The 24,524-nt window shown below is 53.6% G+C and overlaps 1 protein-coding gene across 7 annotated transcripts; it reads left to right on the top strand.

Annotated features, from left to right (window-relative positions):
• Window positions 1-2,886: 2,886 nt before the first annotated feature.
• Window positions 2,887-21,393, top strand: ZMIZ2 (zinc finger MIZ-type containing 2). Of its 7 annotated transcripts, none has more exons than XM_084797318.1 (20): window positions 2,924-2,944; window positions 9,639-9,803; window positions 10,105-10,218; window positions 10,298-10,412; window positions 10,754-10,956; window positions 11,583-11,766; window positions 11,970-12,230; window positions 12,401-12,580; window positions 13,163-13,240; window positions 13,458-13,626; window positions 14,170-14,314; window positions 14,390-14,600; window positions 15,511-15,616; window positions 15,839-15,996; window positions 17,591-17,658; window positions 17,875-17,943; window positions 18,205-18,449; window positions 18,905-19,074; window positions 19,158-19,400; window positions 20,216-21,393. In XM_084797318.1, the coding sequence occupies exons 3-20, from the start codon at window positions 10,169-10,171 to the stop codon at window positions 20,321-20,323; spliced, it is 2,763 nt and encodes a 920-aa protein (XP_084653444.1). In that variant the 5' UTR covers window positions 2,924-2,944; window positions 9,639-9,803; window positions 10,105-10,168; the 3' UTR covers window positions 20,324-21,393. The 7 variants fall into 7 exon arrangements, with proteins under 7 accessions (XP_084653448.1, XP_084653444.1, XP_084653445.1 ...); XM_084797319.1 differs by lacking the exon at window positions 2,924-2,944 and adding an exon at window positions 3,005-3,305 and having other exon boundaries at window positions 10,108-10,218; XM_084797316.1 differs by lacking the exon at window positions 2,924-2,944 and adding an exon at window positions 3,005-3,305.
• Window positions 21,394-24,524: the final 3,131 nt, after the last annotated feature.

Below are 24,524 nucleotides of genomic sequence, written 5' to 3'. Positions count from 1 at the left end.
AGCCTGGTCTACAGAGAAAATTCCAGGACAGCCAGGGCTACACACAAAAAAAAACCCTGTCTTGAAAAAAGAAAAAGGAAGCCGGGCATGGTGGCACACTCCTTTAATCCCAGCACTCGGGAGGCAGAGGCAGGTGGATCGCTGTGAGTTCGAGGCCAGCCTAGTCTACAAAGTTAGTCTAGGACAGCCAAGGCTACGCAGAGAAACCTTGTGTCCAAAAATCAAAACGAAACAGAGAGAGAGAGAGAGAGAGAGAGAGAGAGAGAGAGAGAGAGAGAGAGGCCCTGAGGGACAGAGAAATAAGGAAGTAACCACAGCCAAAAGAGATGCAAATGACAGATGGTGGCTACAGAGGGTTGCATCTGATTCCACAGGAACCTGGAGCAACAGCTGTAGGGATGGATGTTCCAGTGTTCATGACTGCCATAACAAGGTGCTCTAACAACAGGCAGTTGCAGAGGGTCCAGAGCAGCAAAGACTGAGGCAGACTGTGAGCAGGCCCCGGGGGATGTGCCTTCCTGCCTTTTTAGCTGCTTGTGGCTCCACTTTCCCTTTATTACTGCTCCATCTCTGTCCTGCCTTCACATGGCCTCCAGTCTCTCTCCCCAACACTCTTATATGTTGGCCCTCCTTTTTATGCTCTATTTTATTTGTGTTTCTTTTTTTCTTCTTCTTCTTTTTTTTTTTTTTTTTTTTGGTTTTTCGAGGCAGGGTTTCTCTGTGTAGCCTTGGCTGTCCTGGGCCCGCTTTGTAGACCAGGCTGGCCTCGAACTCACAGTGACCCACCTGCCTCTGCCTCCCGAATGCTGGGATTATAGGCGTGCGCCACCACACCCGGCTTTGTGTTTCTTATAGTAGAGATAGAAGGTTAATGGGGAGAGAAGGCAGAGTTCTCTTTACTACTTCTAGTGTGTTAGGTTTTCAGGTTCTTTGGTGCAACACCAATCTCAGTCATCAGGATATCCAGCAGCCCAGCTAACCGGGAACAGCAAACACAGCAGCAGCACAAGCAAGCAGCCTTCTTCCTCCTCTGACCAGCTCCTCCTCTCTCTGGGACCTGGTATTTATACCTATTCTGAATCCTCAGAATTCCACTAACTGCAGCTGGCAAAAAACATACGCCCCTGTCCTAGCTGCGCAAGGCTGTTACCGTTATGCCCAAATTTTGAGAGACTCCCCGAACAGACCATCTAAGAAATGAGTCCAAACGTAAAGGCAAGAAAGTCTTTATTACAGGTTTAAACCCAGGCCACACCCCCTATGCACTGACACGGCAGATGTACGGAAGTGACCCCAAGTCTCAATTGAGAGGGTTTTTTTTTAATAGGTTTTAGACAAAGAAATGGGTTTTATAGTATATGGCTGGATGGCATTTGGGCAGAAAAGCTGCAAGCAGGGAGTTACAAGCCTTGGTGTCTCATGGTTGGCTAATAGGTATAGGGGCAAGTTGGCCTATAGAAAAGATTAAAGCAGTCATGAGGGCGTTAGGAACTTTGGCCTGGTGTCTCCTAATTGGTTGTTGCTATGTGCCAGACCACCAGCAGAGAGTATATTTGGACTTTCCCAAGGTGAGCTGATTGTGTTGCTAGGGAATTTTTTTCTGTTTAGACTACTTTGTGGTTTTTCTGGAATCTGGGTTTAGCTCTTGGCCAGGTTTAACAAAAAATGGAGTTTCTTTTTTCTCTCTCTCTCTCTGTCTCTTTTGTTTGCTTGTTTTGTTTTCTTTTTCAAGACAGGGTTTCTCTGTGTAGCCTTGACTGTCCTGGACTCACTTTGTAGACCAAGATGACCTTGAACTCACAGATCCACCTACCTCAGCCTCCGGAGCGCTGGGATTAAAGGCGTGCGCCGCCACTGCCGCCACCACCACCACCCGGCTACTCTTCTGAAACCTAAGGTAGAAAAAAGTAGATACTTTGTTCTGGTGTCTAACCTGGCACCTGGGGACCTGCAAACGTACATGTGGAAGGCGATTTTAACGAATTCTGCCCAACCCCCGCCACCCAAAAACTCATAAACTTACTTAAAACATTATGAGATGGCGGGCGGTGGTGACACACGCCTTTAATCCCAGCACTCGGGAAGCAGAGCCAGCAGATCTCGGAGTTCGAGTCCAGCCTGGTCTACAGAGTGAGTCCCGGACAGCCAAGGCTACACAGAGAAACCCGGTCTCAAAAAAAAACCAAAACCAAAACCAAAATCAAAAAAACAAAAACAAAAACCAACCAAACCAAACCAAAAGCACTATGAAACATTTGCTGTTAAGTCTATTGCCCGGTTCTCCAGTATGAACTCTCGTTGCAATGTCAAAAGGCTGGATGAGCCTGCCAGGCTTACAGAATGACAGAAGTATCTACAGGTCCATTTTATTTGCCTAGGAAATAGTTTTTTAAATTAGTTATGTGCGCAAGTGTTTTGCTAGCTTGTTGTATCTTTGCATCACGTGCTTGCGTGATGCCTCTGGAGGTCAGGAGAACTGGGAATCCTGGGGAATTCCACCTGTTGGAGCTGAGAACCGAACCCAGGGTCTCTGGAGGACCAAACAACGCCTTTAACCACTAAGCCACCTCTCCAGCCCTTAGGGGGAAAAAATCGTGATTTCAACTGAGAGGTGAGCAGGCGGCACTCCAGGAAGGGACCGTTCGGCTGTGTAGAAGGCTACTCCGGCAGGCTTATGTTGTTTTCATTTTCAACGATAGGCTTCTGGGTCCCCGCCTCCTAAGATGTGTATGTCCGCCATGAGGGACTCGAAGGTTCCGGAGGGACTTAGCCAGCATTCAGTAACGAACAGACTAGACTGCCAGGCTGAGGCCAGGCCCAGGCCCAAGCCCAGGCTGCCCCGCCGTGGCCCCGCCCCCGCCATGGCCCGGCCCCCTTGCTCGGCCCCGCCCCAGTGGACAGCAGCAGGAAGCGTGCGGGCTCCTCTGACACCGCGGTCGCAAAGGTGCGGACGGGGCGCGGGGTGCAGGCCGGGCGCACAGAGCTTCCTGCGCGACAGCCAGTTGCCTCCAGGGCCCAGCCCCGGCCCAGCCCGGCCATGCAGGCCCGCACTCGCCCCTGCCCGAGCCTCCGGAGCGCCGCTCGGGGCTCCGCTGCTCTGGCCTGGGGGGCGGGGCCGGCGGCGCGGCGTCATGCATATGCATGAGCAGCGCGGCGGCGGCTCCATTGTGCCCTCGGAGCGGCGGCGGCGCGATGGCGCGGGCGGCGGCGGCCGGAGGACGGCGGGCGGCGCCGAGGGCGGGCTGAGCGCATGGAGCGGCGCGGGCCGGGGGCCGCGGCGACGGGCCGGGCCGGGCCGGGCGGAGGTGAGCGACTGGGTGGCGCGGGACACAGCGGGCAATTGGCGGCCGGTGGGACGCGCAGGTGCGGCAGGTGCGGTGGCAGGTGCGGCCGGTCCCGGAGCACCGAACGAGGTTTTGGCTTGGCCGGGCTCTGCCGCCCACCTTTGGGTACCTGTCCCCTGGGCCGTACAATCGGGCTCACTCACCCTTCGGCCGAGGCTTTGTTGGGGCTGGCCCAGGGGTGCAAGTGGCCTTCGGTGGCCTCCTGAGCGGAAGAGGCTGATGGGCCCTCTCCCCCAGCCTGTCGTTCCAGCTCTGGAGCCGGGCAGACTCACCTTCACGGAGCACCCCTCGGATCCCACTTAGGTGCTCATCATCTGGGTGATGGGGAGGGGGGGAGCGTTGGAAGCCGTTACTGGTCGGAAGAGGAACCGCGCTGTTCCTAGGCTGAGGACGCTGACCTGTCAGTCCCTGGCCGGGTTTTTGACGGGAACACCCTTTTCCGTACTGAATCTTAGCCACGAAGGTGCCCTACTGTCCCTAGATATTTTGTTTTTGGTACCCTGAACAACTACTCCCAGGTGACCAGTGCCGCCGCCGCCGCCGCCCCCCGCCCCCCCCCCCCGTATCCCTTTCCCTCAAGGTATCCTTTTTCCAGCACCCAGTGCCTTTCTTACTCAGTCACCTGCCCTGTCACCTGCCCTGCTTGCTTCCCTGTCCTGCTCCTATCCCTCTCAGGCTTCCTTCTTGTAGTAGTTAGAGACCGTCTTTGGTGATGTCTTTAATTCGTTTGTGTTATTACAGAAATTATCACAGGGACACAAATAGCACATGTGACCTGATCTAACACCGTGATCGATGTGGCTAGGGTGCACACAAGAGTCACCACCAAGTCCTGTCAGAGCCAGAACCAAGGGCATCCCTTGACACTTGAGAATGGTACCGAGGCAGGGAGGCTTAGTCTTACTCACCAGAACTGACCTCAAGGCCCTCGACGAGCTCCCTAGGGGTGGAAGCAGGTAAAGACTTCTGAGAGACAGGCTCAGCATCCTGATTGCTAGGGTTGATCTCTGAGAGCTGCTGACACAGAAGTGGCCATACAGCCTAGAGCGGCTTCCAGGTTCCCGTTTTAAACGTTGTAAGTTGCAGTCAGGTTTGGTTGTCCCTTTGGCTGTTTGGTTGGGCTATTGGCAGATGCTCCTTCCTTCATGAACTGTTGTCGGCACACTGAGGCTAGGAAGTTGTGTAGCCTCATGTGCAGTGCGGGCCTTCTGGGCACTTACCTACCCCTTCCTTTCCTACTAGGGCCTGCTTCTGCCACACTTCAAACATGTCATATCCTCCTCCCCCACTCACCCCTGTCACGTGATTTTTACTGTGCTGCCTTGAACTCCCAGGCTTAAATGGTCTTCCTGCCACAACCTCCTGAGTGGCTAAGACTACAGGTTCACACTGCCTCACCCTTTTCTGGAACTGTCATTTCTCTGGGGGCCCTTTCATCCCAGTTTCTTTTCTTCCTTTTGTTTTGGGTTTGTTTTTGTTATTGTTTTTTGTTTTTTTTTCCCCTTGACAGTGTTTCTCTGTGTAGCCCTAGACCAGGCTGGCCTCGAACTCACAGAGATCTGCCTGCCTCTGTACCTGAGTACTGGGATTAAAGGCGTGTGCCGCCGCCGCCGCCGCCACCACCACCCAATTGATTCCACTTAAGTTGAAGCCTAACCCTGAAACTTTGGAGGCAGTGAACCCTGGTTCTTGAGCTGTTGAGAAGGGCTGGCCTGGAGCAGGAATGTTCTGAGACCATTCTTAGCTGCTCAGACAGGCAGAGGTGGATGGAGCTGGGAGACTTGGGGTGTAGCTGCTCTGGGACAGCTGGAAAGCAAGTTCTCTGGAACTCTGTGCTTGAAGGAAAACATGACCTGACACCCCAGGAAGCCTTGTACTCCTAGACTGACCTGGGGTCAGAGCAGCTTGGTTAGGGGACCTAGCTTCCAGCTGAAGCTGGCACACTGAAGGTCCAGGGCCGCCTCCTCCTCAGCTCTGCCTTGGGTGTGAGAGAAAGGCAGAATGCCTCCCTGTAGTCAGGAGACGAGGGCCCACTGGATACCAGATCTGGGGGCTCAGGGCCTTCCCACCAGACTTATATGTTGAGGTGTGGATTTAAGAGTTTAGCAGGAAGTCCTCCCAGCACAGAGAGGCGTTTTCAGGGGGAACTGGAAATGTCTGTGGTCTCTGTCCACCGCAGAGACGCATTGTGGGTGGAATTCCCCGGGCCCATGTGATGTAGAAGGCTACTGTAGGTGTCTCCCCACCCCGCTCCTGCCCTTCTCTCTTCTCCCCAACTCTGTAGTTCCGAGATCAGAGGCTTCCAAACTGTGGTCAGGTGTGTCAAATATGCGAGGCTCGAGACCCAGCCTGCCCTAATGGCTCTGGGTGGGGCCAGCAGCCTGTCTCACCAGCTGCTGCCTTAGTGATTTGAAAGGAGGCAAGGGCTCATGCTGGCTGAGAGGTTGTCCCTCTCCTGTGCTTGGGACAGCAGAGTGGCCCTGGCCAACCCAACCAACTTTGGATTACCATAGCCTTTTAGAGAGGAGAGGTGGTTGCCACTGGTGGTGTAGTTTTGTAATTATGTAATTAATTATTTTCATCTTGAGACAGAGTCTCACTGTGTAACCTAGGCAGGCCTTGAACTCATGACCCTTCTGCCTGCCGCCCTCTCCCAGTTGCTGTGATTTTCTGTAGGCCCCACTACACCAGGCTAGTTGAGAACTCATCATCTAGCCAAGACTGGCCTTGAACTGGTCCTCATGCCTCTACCTTCCCAGTGCTAGGATTATAGGCATGGGCCACCATACCCTGCTTTGACTAACGTTTTATTGTGAGATAATTGTAGCTATATTCAGTTGTTAAAAAAAAAAAAATCACAGATTCATTGTATCTCTACCCAGTTTCCTCCAAATTGTAACATTTTGCAGAACTGTAGTAGATCACTGTGGGATGACACAGTGCTACAGTTGGGAGGCGCCTTCCTGTTGTGGGTTTATATCCACACCCATCTATCTTTCTTCTGCTGAAGTTATAGACCTGGAAAGACCAGCCTCCTCACCCTTCATCAATCCCGGCACTCAGGGAGGCGGAGGCAGGTGGATCGCTGTGAGTTCTAGGCCAGCCTGGTCTACAAAGTGAGTTCAGGACAGTCAGGTCTACACAGAGAACTCCAGTCTCAAACAAAACAAAACAAAACAAAAACTAACCCCTGGCCAATGTCAACCTGTTAACAGTTTCCCACTTTGGCAGGTGAAGGACTCAGACTGTATATATAGCATCAATAATTGGCTTTTTGGGAGATTTATCTAGAATAGATTGTAGTGTGTTAGCAGTAGTGCATCCCTCCTGGCACCTGAGCTGTGGGAGTCCTACACTGATGCAAATATTCCTTCAGTGATGGACACCTGGGCTGTTTGCAGTCTTTGGCTGTGACAAACAAATATTCACGTACAGATTTTCCTGTGAACTTAAGTTGACATCTCTCTGAGCTACATGCCCCAGCGTAGAGTTGCTGGTTTGTACTGTGGTAACTGCAAGCTTGGATTTATAAGAAATGGTGGGCTGGGCATGGTGGAGTATATATATATATATTTTTTTAAAAGATTTATCTATTTATTATGTATACAATGTTTTGCCTGAATGTACACCTGCAAGCCAGAAGAGAGCATCAGATTTTATTATAGATGGTTATGAGACACTATGTGGTTGCTGGGAATTGAACTCAGGACCTTTGGAAGAGCAGGCAGTGTTCTTAACCTCTGAGCCACCTCTCCAGCCCCCCCCCCCCAATGGAGTATATCTTTAATCCCAGCACTCGGGAGGCAGAAGCAGTCAGATCACTGTGAGTTTGAGGCCAGCCTGGTCTACAAAGAGAGTTCCAGGACAGCCAAGGCTACACAGAGAAACCCTGTCTCTAAAAACCAAAAAAGAAATGGTAGGTGGTGGGGGTGGGGGTGCTTTGATCAGGATGGAAAGTGATTAAATAAAATAATTAATGGAGGAAAAAGAAAGACAGGAAGGAATGACTAGACTTTCCCACAGTAGCTGTGCCACTTATTTAACGTTCTCACGGGCAGTGTGTGAGGTCTAGCTTCTCCTTGGCAGCATTTTGTGATGTCACTTTTCATTTTACTTGTTCTTTTGGATGTACAGTGATATCGCCTTGTGTTTTAATCTGAGTTTTCCTTACAAGATGATGAGCACTTTTCTTGGGTTATTTACCATTTATGTTCTCTTTGGAGAAGTCTATTCGTCTTTTGCTGATTTTCTATTTGGATTTTGTTTTAATAATTTAAGCCAGGTGGTGGCAGCACACACCTTTAATCCCAGCATCCTTCGAGGACAGCCAAGGCTACATAGAAAAGCCCTGTCTCAAAAGTTCAGATAATAATGTAATAATTTGTTATATGTCCTAGATGCCACCTCTTTCGGAACAGGTAGCTTGCCAGCATTTTTTCCAGCTTGTATCATATAATCCTTTAAACAATGTTTCATAGAAAAGTTTTACATTTTGATAAAGCCAACCTTATTTATTTATGGAGCATACCTTTTGGTATCAAATCTCAGAACTTTTTGCCTGGCCTGAATCCTGTGGAGTTCCTTTTACCTTTCCCAAACTTTTTACACTTTTGTATTTTACATTTAAACTCGGCACCTAATTCATTTTGATATGTGGCGTGAACTGATTATTGTTTTAGGGTTGAGACCCAGACCCAGAACATGACAAGTGCAAACACCAAGCCAGTGAGTGCTCTGCCGGGCCACTGTGAGCTGCCCCTCCCTGTCGTGTTTGTTTGTTTTTTTAAGATTTATTTATTTACTGTTTGTACGGTATTCTGCCCACATGTGAGCCTGTATGCCAGAAGAGGGCACCAGATCTCATTATAGATGGTTGAGCCAGCATGTGGTTGCTGGGAATTGAACTCAGGATGTTTGGGAGAACAGACAGTGCTCTTAACCTCTGAGCCATCTCTCCAGCACCCTCCCCCAACCCCCATCGTGCTTTGTGTCTGACGCTTTTTGTTTACCAATAAAAACTCTTGTTGCTCCTCCCCTGGATTGCTGTGGTCCTCCAGGAGTGTTGTGTGGCTGTTTTCCCATCTCTGCCCCTTCCATTAAGTCCTATTCTGACTCGATCCCTGTAACCTGTAACCTACTTCCTGACATTCACATGGTGGTTCCAGGCCCACATGTCAGGTCTTGGGAGGAGTCTTTGTCTGTTGACATGTTTCTCTTCCTATCAGGTCACCCTCCCAGGATCCAGCGGTAGCAACAGAGATGCCAGCCTCTGCCACCAAGCTGGCACCTTTGTGGCCTCTGTTGCTTAGACAAGACTTGGTCCGGGAAAGGCCAGAATCAAGTCTAGTTGCCTCTGAGGATTAGGGAACAGACTGCTGTGGTTGGAGCCTCTTGGCCCCTTCTAGCCTGGTGCTGAGTGCGGGAGGACCACCCCACCAGAAGCCTAAGACTGCTCAGGCAGGACTGAGTCACCCTGTCTCACCTGTTCTGGGGCTTTGTGTGTGTAGCTCTTGAGTGCTCAGCACACAGACATGTTTGTCCCAGAGCCGAGTGGGTGTTAATGAGGCTGAGTGGCAGGATGGAAATCACCAGCTTTCAGTATCACACAGCACTTACCAGGGCAAAGGGTCAGAAGGAGCACGCAGGCCTTCCCCAAGGGTTCCCTGAGACATGCCTAACACATGGCTTGTGTGCCCCTCTGGTAAGACCAAGAAGAGGTGGGCATGAAGGTGGTTCAGGGTATGTTAGGGCCTGAGCAAATAAATGAGGCTCTAGGGAGGGCGCAGCCCTGGAGGACAGCTGAGCTGTTTTAGGAAGGAGCTTGCTTGTGTGGGAGACATGGCTTTACCCTGGGGCTGTGTTCAGTCCTGTGACTTAGTAGCTGCATGAGAGCACAGGCCCAGCACAGTGAGCTGTAGTCTCCTGACGCCAGCCACTGGCCTTCCCTGCCATAGTCTCCCTTGCCCACCAGCCATTGCTGCAGTTTTCTGAGGATGAAGCCGAGTTGGTCCCATCCTGTGGATGTGGCTTAGCCTATACTCACTCTCACTGAAAGACACTAGTTACAGCAGGGGCTTTTGTGTGTGCAGATACCCCACACACACCTGTCGTGCTGTGTGTGTCACTGCCCTGTTGGGAACTCAGATGAGTCTGTGGAGGGCAGGACTCGACCCTGTACGTATACACACACACACACACAAACACACACACACACACACACCTGCTCCCCTCAAGTCATCTGGGTCGGTTTGAAGGTTCTGTGGCCTAAAGCCCCCTCTGCCACCCTCTTGGTAGGAAAGAGCTGCCAGCCAGGGGCTGGGTTGGTGCCTGTGTCCTGCTTCAGCCGTGTCGGTACAGCTTCCCCAAGGCCAAGCTGGTGGATGGACTGCTGTTCCACATCTGCTTCCTGACCTTCCCAGCCCCCGCCTCAAAGAACACTTTGGCTCTGCTCCTTATCAGGTCTCTGGGCTGCCCAGGGTGGGTGCTACCCCCGTTGGCTCTCTGTCCTCCACCCCAGGGCCTGCCGAGGGGTTCCTGACTTTATATGGAAATGGTGTGGGAAAGGGTCTGTGGAGAGGGTTTGAGATCAGAAAGCCCTTTTCCAGGCCTCGTCCAGTGCCTTAAGATGACAAGGCCTTTGTTAGGGTTGCTTTCCACTGCATTCTGGGCTTACATCTGCCAACACCACTGCCCTGGCTGTGTCCACGGTACCACATGGTGCTCCTGCTGCGTCTAACTCCTGTCCTCTCCTCCTGTCTAGCAGCCGGAGCAGCAACTCCCAGAGAAGTTCCAGCACATTGGGCCTGTAGGCTGCTCCGTCACCAATGAACCCCATGAACCCCATGAAACCTGTCCTGCCCCCTGCACCACACGGGTGAGTGTGGACTTCTGTGGCCTGCCTCTAGCAAGCCCTGGGCCTCCTGACCCTGCCTTACCAGCTGCTCTCTCTATAGTGATGGTTCATTTGCATATGAGTCTGTGCCTTGGCAACAAAGTGCCGCTCAGCCAGCTGGGTCACTGTCCGTGGTCACTACTGTGTGGGGAGTTGGCAACGCAACCCAGAGCCAGGTGAGTGTGCACCTGGGCTGTCCTCCCCTAGCCCCCAGGATCCAGTGCCTCAGCAGTGCCTTTACTATCTTAGGGATAGAACAAGGGACAAGCGGACTGGCTGAAGGACAGGATGGGGTTCCCTGAGGGTCTCAAGTCACTAGGAACCTTCCCTCTGTACTGTCACGGGGTTGTCTTCCCCTGGCTCCATAGACCCTTCTAGTCAGAAGTGTATACAGATACTCCTCCCACCCCAGGTGCTCCCCCACTGCAGGGCTTCTCTTGGCATCTAGCACTTTAGAGGTGTGTCTTGAAGTCTGTGGTTTGTCTGGTTCCCTTTGGTGACTCCTACTTCCTTGTAGGTTTTGGGAAACCCCATGGGCCCTGCCGGAAGCCCCCCTGGTGGCTCCATGATGCCTGGTGTGGCAGGTGGCAGCTCTGCCTTGACCTCCCCGCAGTGCCTGGGACAGCAGGCGTTTGCTGAAGGTGGTGCTAGCAAGGGCTACGTACAGCAAGGAGTGTATGGCAGAGGGGGCTTCCCTGGAGGATCCAGTTTCAGCACTGGGTAAGCGGGCCCCTCACCTGGCCAGTAGCTTGAAGCCATCAGCCTGGCAGGTGCTCCAAAAGGGTTGGGTGTTACCTCTTGCCTCCTCCACTGTCTCCAATAGCTACAGTGGAAGATGTGTTAAGAATGAAAGAATGAGCCGGGCGTGGTGGCGCACGCCTTTAATCCCAACACTCGGGAGGCAGAGGCAGGCAGATCGCTGTGAGTTCGAGGCCAGCCTGGTCTACAAAGCGAATCCAGGACAGCCAAGGCTAACACAGAGAAACCCTGTCTAAAAAAAAAAAAAATAATAATAATAATAATAATAATAATAATAATAATAATGAATAAAAATAAAAATAAAAAAGAGGGCTGGAGAGATGGCTCAGTGGTTAAGAGCACTGACTGCTCTTCCAGAGGTCCTGAGTTCAATTCCCAGCAACCACATGGTGGCTCACAACCACCTATAATGTGATCTAATGTCCTCTTCTGGCCTGCAGGTGTACATGCAGGCAGAGCACTGTATACATAACAAATAAATAAATCTTTTTTAAAAAATTTAAAAAATAAAAGAAAGAAAGGAATGAATGTGTGTCCCAGATCCAGCCGTTGCAGAGAGTGAGGCAATCTTGTATCACCGTCTGCAGGTATGCGGGCGGTCCTGGAGGCCTGGGCCTCCCCTCACATGCTGCACGGCCCTCAACTGACTTCACACAAGCAGCAGCTGCAGCTGCCATGGCTGCTGCTGCAGCCACAGCTACAGCCACGGCCACGGCCACCGTGGCTGCCCTGCAGGAGAAGCAGAGCCAGGAGCTAAGCCAGTACGGAGCGGTAAGTGCGTCCTCAAGCTCCTTCGACGTGGTGGCAAGGACCGGTGAGCTTAGTGGACTTCGCAAGGCAGTGGGTTCTGGAGACAAGTGTGGACTGTGCTGAGGTCTCATGAGGCCAGTGGAAGAAAGAGGCGCAGGAAAAGGGAGGCCCATGGCCACAGCTGCGAGTGGGGTCTGGACCATTCCTCTTTTCTTTCTTCTCAGATGGGGACTGGGCAGTCTTTTAACAGCCAGTTTCTGCAGCATGGAGGTCCTCGAGGTCCCACGGTGCCTCCTGGCATGAGCCCTTCCGGCATGGGAGGAATGATGGGCCCCTCCAGCCTCTCCTCCATGGCCATGACCCCTACCCGGGCAGCAAGCATGACACCCTTATATGCAGGACAGCGACTGCCTCAGCATGGGTACCCTGGGCCTCCTCAGGCCCAGCCACTGCCCCGGCAGGGGGTCAAGAGAGCCTATTCAGAGGTGAGTGTCTCGGCTGCTCAGCCTGGCGTCCTGGATGATGACTGAGGGGTCCAGCAGGATCGTGGGGACCCCTCTTTTACATATACACACACAACTTGTGTGTGGGCACGCACGGCAGACTGCTTCCCCCTGATAGCTCTGTCTTTCCCTGGGCATCTGCTTCTTCTCAGGTGTACCCTGGGCAGCAGTATCTGCAAGGAGGCCAGTATGCAGCCAGCACTGCCCAGTACGCTCCTGGCCCTGGGCAGCCCCCAGGACCCGCTTCCGCTTACCCCGGACACAGGCTACCCCTGCAGCAAGGCATGGCCCAGTCCCTGTCTGCACCTGGCCCCACAGGACTGCACTACAAGGCAAGACCAGCTCCCGTGGGCCCGTGATGGGTTGAGTGCCATAGGACTCAGTGGGAACCTTTCGGCAGATTGGCCAGGGAATTCTAGTCGGTACAGGAACAGCTCCCAGGGTGACCAGTCTGGTCCTGCGGTACATGCATATGTCTCTTTCCATGGATACTTGGTGTGGGGAGCCCAAGCAGGCTTTTAAGCCATCCTTGTGGAGTTGTGCACTTTTTTCCCTCGCTCCTCTGCTCCACACCCTGACCCCTGTCTAGGAGCCAGGCTCCTGCTGGTGGCAGGACACCCTGACTGGGTACATGGAGAGTGAGCACACCTCACTGGGAGCCTGGGTAGGCAGATGAGGAGGCTGAGAAGGGGAAGGCACAAGTGTGTGTGCAGTTACTGTCAGTCCTTCCAGTGTGGAAGGCCACTCCTGTTTCTGTAGTGTTAACTTTTTACATTGTGAAATCAGTGATGTTTCTTATAAATTTTGGGGAGTGTAGGTAATGTACAGGTCAGCAGCCCTGTGTGGCGGAGGGCCTAAGGGGTCAGTGTGGGGCAGGCTGGAGCCCCAGGCACACTCAGTTTTCTTTCCCACAGCCCACAGAGCAGTTCAACGGGCAGAGCACCAGCTTCAACGGGGGCAGCATCAGCTACAGCCAGCCTGGCTTGAGTGGGGTACGGGGCTTGGCAGGGTGGATGGGCCGGGAGGCTCACAGGGTGGGCACATGGAAAGAGGGCACCGAGGCAGGGGGAGGAAGTGTGGGCGCCCTACCTGGCGCTCTGGGGCTGCCTCCTGCCCTCTTGTGCTCTGATGGCTTCCCAGGGCGCCCGTGAGCAGACTGCCCTCCCCCCTTGCCGTTCTGCTTTGACTGTTTACGCTTAACCTCTACAGCCTTCCCGTTCCATCCCTGGTTACCCCAGCTCCCCACTGCCGGGGAATCCCACGCCACCCATGACGCCCAGCAGCAATGTCCCCTACATGTCCCCAAGCCAGGAGGTCAAGTCTCCTTTCCTGCCTGACCTCAAGCCAAGCCTCAGCTCTTTGCAGCCTTCCCCCTCTGGTGAGTGCGTGAGGACGGCAGCCCCTGAGGTTGGCTGGGGTAATCAGGACTCAATTCCCCGGAGCTTGGGAGCCCAGGGACTATTGCTAGACTCCAAGGAAAGTCCAGGCCCCAGCTTCATAAAAACTGCAAGGGTTAGGTCATGCCGGCCTGTTTCTCACGGTGGCCCTGTCAAGATCTCCTGGGTGCTGTGGATACTCTGTCTAGAAAAGTGTGTATGCCCCCCAAATGAACTCTCAGCAGCTAGTCCCTGCCTTTGACCCTCTGCTTCGGGGGAACCACAGGGCGATGGCAGGTGGGCCGGTCTGAGTGTGCTTGCTAGGTTGGAAGTATGTCCTGTGACTGTTGGAACGTGATGGAGACTGCTCAGTGACCAAGGCAAGATCGAACGTGCAGACTGCGGGCACAAGTTCTAAGAAAAACCATGGATGGGAGCCCCAGGGTGGGGGGGTGTCTCAGTCTTCTTGGGAGTTTGTGGCAGAGGTTGAGGCAAGAGCCCTTGGTAGGGTACCAACCTCACGGCCAGCACACCTCTGCCCTCAGGAAGTGGTCCTTGTGATGAGCTGCGCCTGACCTTCCCAGTCCGGGATGGGGTGGTTCTGGAGCCATTCCGCCTGCAGCACAACCTGGCTGTGAGCAACCATGTCTTCCAGCTCCGAGATTCTGTCTATAAGACCCTGATGCTGAGGTGAGTCCTGCTGCCATCTTGCCCCTGGGCCCTGCCTGCACCGTGTGGCCTCCCTATCATCCTCTTCCCTGGTAGGCCTGACCTGGAGCTGCAGTTCAAGTGCTACCACCACGAGGACCGGCAGATGAACACCAACTGGCCAGCATCCGTACAGGTCAGCGTCAATGCCACACCCCTCAGCATCGAGCGTGGAGACAACAAGACCTCGCATAAGCCTCTCTACCTGAAGCACGTGTGCCAGCCAGGTCGCAACACCATCCAGATCACCGTTACCGCCTGCTGCTGTGTGGGTAGCCTGCAGGGCTGCGGGCGGGGTCTGGCAGGGTTCAGGCTGGGGCCAGCTGAGACACCACCCGGACCATCATCTCTCCTGGAGGGCTTGGGAGCTCATGGGGGCGGGTCTTTATCCTTGAAGAACAAGGTGTTGCTTCTCTATTTTACTCTGTCCTTAGCCTTTAAGAAAGTGGAACCAGCTGGGCGTGGTGGCGCACACCTATAATCCCAGCACTCAGGAGGCAGAGGCAGGCGGATCTCTGTGAGTTTGAGGCCAGCCTGGTCTACAAAGTGAGTCCAGGACAGCCAAGGCTACACAGAGAAACCCTGTCTTAAAAAACCAAAAAAGAAAGGAAGAAAGAAAGAAAGAAAGAAAGAAAGAAAGAAAGAGGAACCAGTTAAATACACTCTGTTTTCCAGTTAGATTGCATTAAAAAGATTTAATGCTCATGTTAATTATGTCAAAGAAACAAAGCTGCACAGAAAGCTCATGGAAGGTGGTCCACCTGTGCTGGTCTGGGCTTACCAGGTTCCAGTGGGTAAGATCCCAAGCTGACCATGAGCTGCAGGCTCCCAGGAGCCCAGCTGATTGAGAGGCCTAGAGACAGGGTGGCTCACAAACCACATTGTTCCAGAGAGTAGATGTGACAAGCAAGGGCGTGTGCCTGGGCCTCAGGGTGATTAGATGGAGGAGAAAACCAGACAGTTGGCTGAACAGCAGCAGAGTGCTGAGATAGTGTAGCGTGGCAGAGACTTGGGAAGGCCTCGCTGCCAGGAAAGTGGTTGGCCTGGCTTTCTCCCATGCTAAACTCTTCCCTTTCTGCCCGGCACCCCTCGAATTCACTCCTAAGCATGGCCCTCTGAGCCATATGCCACCTTGCCCAGCCTTCCCGCTCTCTGTAACGTCTCTCGCTCTGTTGCAGTCCCACCTGTTCGTGCTGCAGCTGGTGCACCGCCCGTCTGTCCGCTCTGTGCTGCAGGGCCTCCTCAAGAAGCGCCTCCTGCCAGCCGAGCACTGCATCACCAAGAGTGAGTGCTCCCAACTCCTCAGCCCACTGCTGTGCCGGGCTGACCCCTGCTGTGTGGCCCAGAGGCATTCCCCCTCTGCTGGCTCTGCCCCGGGGCCCTGGTTACCAGGCAACTCCTTAGAGCCATTGGTTGAGCAATGACTGGGTCCCTGGTTAGCCTACCAGTTCACAGCCTCAGGGTGTTGGGGACCTTTACTCAAGTCCTTTCCCCTGTCACTGTCAGTAAAGCGGAACTTCAGTAGCGGCACCATCCCTGGCACCCCTGGGCCCAATGGAGAGGATGGGGTGGAGCAGACGGCTATCAAGGTGTCCCTGAAGTGCCCCATCACCTTCCGCAGGATCCAGCTCCCAGCCCGTGGTCATGACTGTCGCCACATACAGGTGTGTGGCCCCTGCAGACCTTTGTTGAAATTTATTGTCCCTAAAATGTTTTGAGTTTGTGGAAAAACCAGAAGGCTGACATAGTATTCAGTGGGATGTGACTGCCTAGCAGCACCAAAGGAAAGGGCACCTGGGAGGGGCTCGGCTCCCAGCTGATGTTCACAACTGTGACCTGTAAAGCCTCAGAGAGAAACAGCTTATCAGCAACTTAGAGAAGTTCTCTGAGCCTGGTGTGTCGATCCACACCTGTCTCCCGAGTGCTGGGACTATAGGCGTGCGCCACCACGCCCTGCTGGCAGTAGGATCTTAAGTGTGAAGCCAGCCTGGGGTACCAGTGAGACTCTGTCTTAGATTTCCCCCTTGAGATAGGGTCTTGTGTATCCAGGCTGGCCTTAGCCTCTGTGTGGCTGGGGATGAACCCGAATTCCTGATCTTTTTGCCATAACCTGATGTGGCAGACAGACACCACCACACTCAAGTATTAGAAAAGCAGTGTTCTGAGCTGACACTTCAGCAGCATCCTCTTTGGCAGGTGGAACCTCAATACCTCAGCTGTCAGACCAGAAAGGCAGACCTACCACAGGGCCCTGGCCTCCTTGCCCTCCCAGCACACACCTCCCCCCCCCCCCCAATTTTAGTTTTGCTCCTTTGAATCATAATCATGGGCCCAGTGGTGGTCGCGAACGCCTTTAATCCCAGCACTCAGGAGACAGAGGCAGGCGAATCACTGTGAGTTCGAGGCCAGCCTGGGCTACAAAGTGAGCCCGGGACAGCCAAGGACTACACAGTGAAATCATGTCTCAAAAAACAAGAACATAAAAACAAAAAAAAAGAAACATAAACATGGTGTTCCCTATGTATATATGTATGCTTGTGATATGTAGCTCCAGCTGTCCTGGAAAGCTCTTTAGGTAGACCAGGCTGGCCTCAAAACACAAAGGTCCACCTAGCTTTACCTCCTGAGTGCTGGCATTAAAGGTGTGTGCCACCCCTGCTTGGCACAGCCGCCCTGGGTCAGGAGGCTCCTTGTGGTACAGCTGTCTGGTCCTTGCTTTTGTCCTAGGGCATGGCAGTGTTTGGGGGGCTGCTTGGGGTATCCCAAACTGGATCTATCAAGAACTGCAGTAGGGAGCCGGGCATGGTGGCACACGCCTTTAATGCCAGCACTCAGGAGGCAGAAGCAGGCATATCGCTGTGAGTTCGAGGCCACCATGGTCTACAAAGCGAGTCCAGGACAGGCAAGGCTACACAGAGAGACCCTGTCTCAGGGGAAGAAAAAAAAAAAAAAAAGAACTACAGTAAGGCTGGAGAGATGGCTCAGAGGTTAAGAGCACTGGCTGCTCCTCCAAAGGTCCTAAGTTCAATTCCCAGCAACCACGTGGTGGCTCACAACCACCTATAATGAGATCTGATGCCCTCTTCTGGCCTGCAGGCACACATGCGGGCAGAATACTGTACAAATGATAAATAAATCTTAAAACAAATTTAAAAAAAGAACCGCAGTAGAGTCCTGATCCCTTAAATATGCACCTAAATGAGCCATGCTTCCCAGAAGCCGGGACAGCCCCGCCACTGTCTCCCTGTCTCTCTGCAGTGCTTCGACCTGGAGTCGTACTTACAGCTCAACTGTGAGCGGGGGACCTGGAGGTGCCCAGTGTGCAAGTGAGTCCATCTTGGTTATGAGGAGGGGAGAACTGCCACTTCCTCAGAGGGTTAAACATCACATAGTATCAGCGCAGAGGGCTCCTACTAGGCGGTGTGCACGGCATCCCCGCACACTGGACTGCCACAGTGGTTTACCCAGGCTCAGGGGGTTGATAGGGACTACAGCTGAGTGGGCTAGGCTCCTGAGCGGCTGGTCTCCTTTGCTTTCTACAGCAAGACGGCACTGCTGGAGGGCCTGGAGGTGGACCAGTATATGCTGGGCATCCTGATTTACATTCAGAAGTAAGTGTGCTCTTGCTGCCACCCTTGCGTCTACGGCCCACAGAGGGCAGACCTGGGGCAGGTGCACCTTTCCACGGTGAAGCAGCTCCAGGCCGGTGCCCCTCACCCCCACATAAACACACACAATTCTGCTAAGCACCCTGAAGGGTCTGGGAGCAGAGTGTTCGAGTGCAAGGTCTGTTTGGAAATGTCCTGACAGCTGAGTGGGGCAGCGGGTACCAGACGGTGGCAAGTGACCGGCACCCATCTGCCCCGCCTTAGCTCAGACTACGAGGAGATCACCATCGACCCCACGTGCAGCTGGAAGCCAGTGCCTGTAAAGCCTGACCTGCACATCAAGGAGGAGCCGGACGGGCCAGTGCTGAAGCGCTGCCGCACCGTGAGCCCTGCCCACGTGCTCATGCCCAGTGTGATGGACATGATCGCTGCCCTGGGCCCTGGCGCTGCCCCCTTTGCCCCTCTGCAGCCCCCTTCGGCCACTGCCCCCAACGACTACCCCAGCCAGGGTGAGTATAGCGCCCGGACTTGACCACCAGGTGACCTTGGCAAATGCCTCACCCTCTCCAGATCAGCCACTGCCACACAGTTACAAGTAGCATGCTGAGGATGCGTGCTCTTCATAGCCCATCGCTGGCATGGTGGGAAGTCCATCTGGGCCGTGACCCTAGCAAGCAGAGTAGTGAGGCTCCCACCCTTTTCTGGTTTGGAGTAAGGCTTTTCACTGAACTACTGTGGACTTCTCACTGAAGTACTTCCATGTGGGGTACCCCTCAAGGACCCACAGTGCACATGTGCTGCACTGTTATGGTGGGTCCCGTTTTCGGGGCTGCCATAGTTCACGCCCTGACATTGGTGGGAAGAAATGTAGAAGTACTGCTTGGGTGGGTGTATCCCGGGAATGCCACCTCCCCATTTGGCACCATGTGGATCTGAGTTTTCTGTTCTGACTTTCCTTTTGTAGGTTCCAACTTCCTGGGTCCCGGAACCTTCCCAGAATCCTTCCCATCTGCTACACCCACCACCCCAAATCTTGCTGAGTTCACCCAGGGGCCACCCCCCATTTCCTACCAGTCTGACATTCCCAGCAGCCTCCTCACTCCAGACAAGTCTGCTCCTTGCCTCCCAGGCCAGGTCAGTGCTGTGCACAGAGGCCCATGGGTGGGAGTCTCCCAGGGAGTCCAAGCTCTTTTAACAAGTTCCTTTTCTGTCCTCAGATGGCACCAACAGGCCACCTGGACCCAGCCCACAATTCTGGACCACCAGGGCTGCACACCCCCAACCTCGGCCCCACCCCAGGCTCCCAGCTACACCATCCAAACCCTCCCCCTGCATCTCGGCAGCCCCTGGGCCAACCAAACACAGGGCCCATCAGCGAACTGGCCTTCAATCCTGCCACGGGCATGATGGGGCCTCCCAGTATGGCTGGGGCAGGGGAAGCCTCAGAACCAGCTCTGGATGTGAGTAGCCTGTCGTGTGCTGGGGTGGGAGCCGTTGGGGCTGTCTGTGCATCGCTCCCTGGGTCTACCCACCTTGCTTCATAGAAGGGAAGACAGTGAACCTTCAGGAGAGGCTGTCAGATAATGTCACCCAAGGGCAGCTGTTCCACACAGGTTGAATATCTGGAACAGCCATGGGTACCAGCTTCCTATGTGTGGTTAATGAGCGACCCATTCTTAGAGGCTTATGGAGCCTGGATGTGTGAGGCCTCCAAGGAAGCGCATGGCACTATCCTCAAAAGTCCAGCTTGACTTGGGCAGTCGTTGAGTTTTGCATCTTGACAGCTCAGGCTGTGTATGAGCAAACGCATAAAGGACAGTGTGCTTGCCAGGCGAAGTGGCGCACACCTTTAATCCCAGCACTCGGGAGACAGAGGCAGGTAGATTGCTGTGAGTTTGAGGCCAGCCTGGTCTACAAAGCGAGTCCAGAAACCCTACATAGGCTACATAGAAACCCTGTCTCAGGAAAACAAAACAAAAACAAGTGTTTTCACTGCCCCTGGTCCATAATAAATGGAGCAGGCCAGAGCAGAAAGCCCCAGGGTGAGGAACTCTGCCACCTCTTTGGCTCCTGGGAATGACACTGCAGACCTATTCTCAGATCTGTGCGTCTCTGGTACACACCTGGTCCACCTCAGGTGTGGGAGTCAAGCAGCATCATAGAGCCACATGGCTTCAGTCAGGCAGCCGGCATGTGGCAGGGGAAGAGAAGACCGCATGCCACTGGACGTGAGGGCCTGAGAGCAGTGCTGCTAATGTGTTTGCTTTGTCCTCAGCTGCTCCCCGAACTGACCAATCCTGATGAACTGCTCTCCTACCTGGGTCCACCCGACCTCCCCACAAACAGCAGTGATGATCTGCTCTCACTCTTCGAGAACAACTGACCCTGTGTTAACCCCTGGCTGTTGAGGACACACACACCCAGCAGATACCACCACCACAGCCTTCCCTACTCACCAGCCCCACAGGACGCCTGGTGGCTCTCCCTGAATCTCCCACGCACACACCCTGAGCTGGGCCTGCCACTGCCAGCCTCTGGTGAACTAGAAGCAGCCCTGTGCTCCGAGGGGCCCTAGGCCAGTGGTCCTCACGGCCTCCCTCCATCAGGTACACTGCTGCAGAATGGATCTTGTAAGGTCCTGCAGGCCCCAACAGCCCGTGTGCATAACCCTGTCCCCCGAGACTCATGGCCTTGCACTTGTCCCTCACCCTGCCTGCTCCCACCCAGCCTGCATCTTGTCCAGCACTGACCCTTCTGTTTCTGCTCCTCCTTGGAAGAGCCGGCTGGCGAGGCTGGCTCTGTACCCTTGGGCTGCCACTCCAGCGGTCTGAGCGTGGCAGCCTCAGAACCATTCAGAGGGCCAGCCTCTGGGGCCTGGCGCTCTCACCCAGCAGAACGTGGTGCAGGGGGCCCCTCCCTCCATCCTGAGCTTCAGGCAGAGGCTGGGGTGGGGGCAATAAAGCACAACAATGTACATAGTGTAGAAATGCTCACAGCTGGGAAAGGGAGGGCACGGCTAGAAGTCAGCATGCTCCTCTGTGGCCTGGCCTGGGCCTTCCCTACGGTGTCTGCCCCTCACTGGGTGCAGTCAGCTCCGGAGAGGTTCAACCGCTCTAGGGGTGGGCTTTCAGACTCAGCTCTATGTAAATTCTCCAGTGAGCTGCTCCCCCAAGTTCCTCTTTTCTGTGAAAGTGAAGAATTAGTACAGCTGTGTTTTTTAAACCACCTCATCTCTACCCTACTGCCCACACTCAGGTGGGGGAGAGGCCATTGCATCTGCTGGCAAAGCGCCTGGGCCTGCAAGCAGGGCGCTGGCCTGTTGTGTCTCCTGTCTGTGCGAACTATTAAAGGACTCCCTCTTGGTGGGCCTGGCTGAGTCCTTCCTTTGTGCTGAGGGACTGTGGTCTTCCTGTTCTTAACACCCCGAATAAAAATCTAGATGTTTTCACCCACTCTCAGGCTATCCCTGAGCTGTGGTAAATTTCCTTTACCCTGGAATTTTCCAAATTGGCTTCATTGACAGAGCTATTTTGTAAGTGTCTCAGGCTTGCCCTGGAGACATTTGCTACCAAGTCACCTTCCCTGGGTGTGCCGTAGGGCAGGGAGCCAGCTGTCTGTCAAATGACTGCAGCACAGCCAGGGGCCTCAGCAGCACTGGGCTGTGAGCCTGTGCTCACTGCCCCTCTTGGCCTGGGCCCCGACGCCCTGCCCAGACAGCCTTCCTGTGCAGCCGGAAAGGTGAGGACCAGGGAGAGGTGAGGGGAATCCTCGGCTGGCTGCCAAAGCCTGCTCTGCAGCACGGGAGGCCGCCTGTCTGGGAGCGTTGCATGGGAGGAGAAAGGAATTGCCTGCTGAGCCCTGGTAGCTCCCAGTATCTGTGACATTTGAGAACACACCGGTGGCCCTCTTACCACTGGAGCCTATTCCAGCTTTTCTGTCCTCTTGCTAAGAGTGGGGGAGGGGACAGAAGTGGAGAAAACAACGATGGGCCAGGGCCAAGGGAATGGGAGGACTGCTCTGGGCTCCGGCCTCCACTGCGGAAGGGGAGGAAGAGCTGGCCCTCTTGGGATTGGATCAGACTATTGAGCTCATGTTTACTCAGCCTGTTGCAAATCTGGTGTTCCTGGTTCAAAATGGAAACCACAGCAGGCATGATGGTACGCACCTGTAATTCCAGCACCCGTAGACAGGCTTGCTGCAATTTTGAGGCAGCCTGGTCTACATGGGGAGATAGGGGCTGAAGAGGGGCGGGGTGGGGCGTCAATCAAAGGCTACAGTTGTAGGAAGTGGGCATTTCAGCCACCAACTACATAAAATGAGGATATGGCTGCTCCAGGGTGTGGTGGAGAGGTTTTGTTTTTAAGATTGATTTATCACCGGGCGGTGGTGGCGCACGCCTTTAATCCCAGCACTCGGGAGGCAGAGGCAGGAGGATCTCTGTGAGTTCGAGGCCAGCCTGGTCTACAAAGTGAGTCCAGGACAACCAAGGCTACACAGAGGAACCCTGTCTTGAAAAAAAAAAAGATGAAATTCTTAGGGCTGGAGAGATGGCTCAAGCAGTTGAGAGCATTGGCTGCTCTTCAGAGGACCTGGGTTTGACCCTTAACACATGGCAGCTCATAACCATTCTAAATCCTGATCTAGGGGGTCTACCAAATGCCTTTAGCTAAACTGACTAGGAAAACAATTGAAAATTAGAAGATGCCACCTGGTGGTGGTACACACCTTTAATCCCAGCACTTGGGAGGCAGAGGCAGGTGGATCTCCATGAGTTCGAGGCCAGCCTGGTCTGCAAAGTGAGTCAGGACAGCCAAGGCTACAAAGAGAAACCCTGTCTAAACAAACAAAAACTGAGGAGCTAGCTGTGTAGCTCAGATGTTCCAGGCTCTGCACCCAGCACCACAGGCAGGCAGGAAGGAAGGGAGAAAGAAAAATGCTCATACCAATCTCAAGAAAATAAAAAGATAATAAAAAAGAACAGTTATATGAACAAATTAGACAACACAGATGACCAAGACCAAGTCTACAACACATGAATCCTCAGCAGATGTCCAGGAAGGTGGTGGAGTCCTCAGAAGCCTTCCCTTGACAGAAAGTCAGATGTGGAATTATATCAGAGAATGGCCACAGAAACTGCAGAGCCTCAAAAGAGGGAACGCCTCAATATGCTGTGCGTTGTAGGCCGGGCTCCTCTCTCCCTGCCGCCACCCTCTCTGCCCCATACCCACTTTAGGTCTCCTTGGTTCAAAAGAATAAAAGGTATCTCCACTATCAGGAATTTGTTAGAATAATTTTCTGTTTTCCCCTATTTTACCTTTTGTCTCAGAAGTTATTGGTCACTTGCCCCATGGTTTATTTTTGTTTTGATTTAACTGTCATAAAGAACACACAGAAGTGACCAGGCTATGGTGGTCCATAGCTTTTTTATTTTATTATTTATTTAATATTTGTAGATTCATTGGCTGGGTGCAGTGGCACACTCCTGTAATCCCAGCACTCAGGGAGACTGAGACTGAGGCAGGTGGATCGCTGTGAGTTTGAGGCCAGCCTGGTCCACAGAGTGAGTCCAAGACAGCCAAAGCTACACAGAGAAACCCTGTCTAGAAGAAACAAAAATGAAATAAAAATTATTTGTTACATCTTTTCCACTGTTCGAGCATCTTTCTGTGTAGACCATCCCCTGAGTGTCCCACTGAGTTTGGTCTCTTTCTCACCGCCACGCCTCCTGTCGGTCAAGAGGCAGGTCTATTGTGATTAAACACTCTTAGGAGCCCAGGGTGCAGCTGAGTGTCAGATCACTTGCTTAATGCAAAGCTCTGGCTTCCAGGCCTGGTAACACAGAGGGGGGAAAGGGTGTTTTTTGTTTTTGTTTTTCGAGACAGGGTTTTCTGTGTAGATCTGGCTGTCCTGGACTAGCTTTGTAGACCAGGCTGGTCTCGAAGTCATAGTGATGTGCCTGCCTCTACCTCCCGAGTGCTGGGATTACACGAGTGTGCCACCACGCCCTGCTGGGGAAAAGACTTTTGCTTGAGAGATACTTTTTTTTTTTTTTTGCCAGTGAGACTATGTGCCCAGGGATGGCACAACCCACACTTGGCTGGGCCCTCTCATGTCAGCATTAAGACAGTTCTATGCACACCAAGTGTGGGCTGTGCCATCCCTGGGCAAGTGGCCCTGGGCTGCATACGAAGGCTATTTGACCATGACCATGAGCCAGTGAGCAGTACCACTCCAGGATTCCTGCTAGAGTCCACTGAGTAACCTGGAGAAATGGGCAGAATCTAGAGTGCCAGGCCTCTTACACGGGGGTGGGGGTGGGGCTGTCCTTGGAGGCTGGGTCATGGAGGACAAGGTCCCGAGGAACAGTGGAGGAGAGTGCTATGCTTGGGTGCTGCCCCCTTGGGGCCTAGGCGGCATTGCAAGCAACACAGGTAAGGGAGCTCAGCCAGAGGCCACGCCCTTAGAAGGGCCATGCGGAGATAAATGCTTTGCTGTCACTGTCCTGAACTTTTTCAAGATGTCTGAACAAGGGGAGCTCTGTAGTTTGTCCTGGTGGAATAAGAAGCTGAAGAAAAAGAAAAAAA

The sequence above is a fragment of the Acomys minous genome (assembly GCF_964271855.1).
Source record: "Acomys minous genome assembly, chromosome: 10".
Lineage (NCBI taxonomy): Eukaryota > Metazoa > Chordata > Mammalia > Rodentia > Muridae > Acomys > Acomys minous.
Note: the sequence above shows the minus strand (reverse complement) of the source record. Positions and strands in the feature narration are given on the sequence as shown.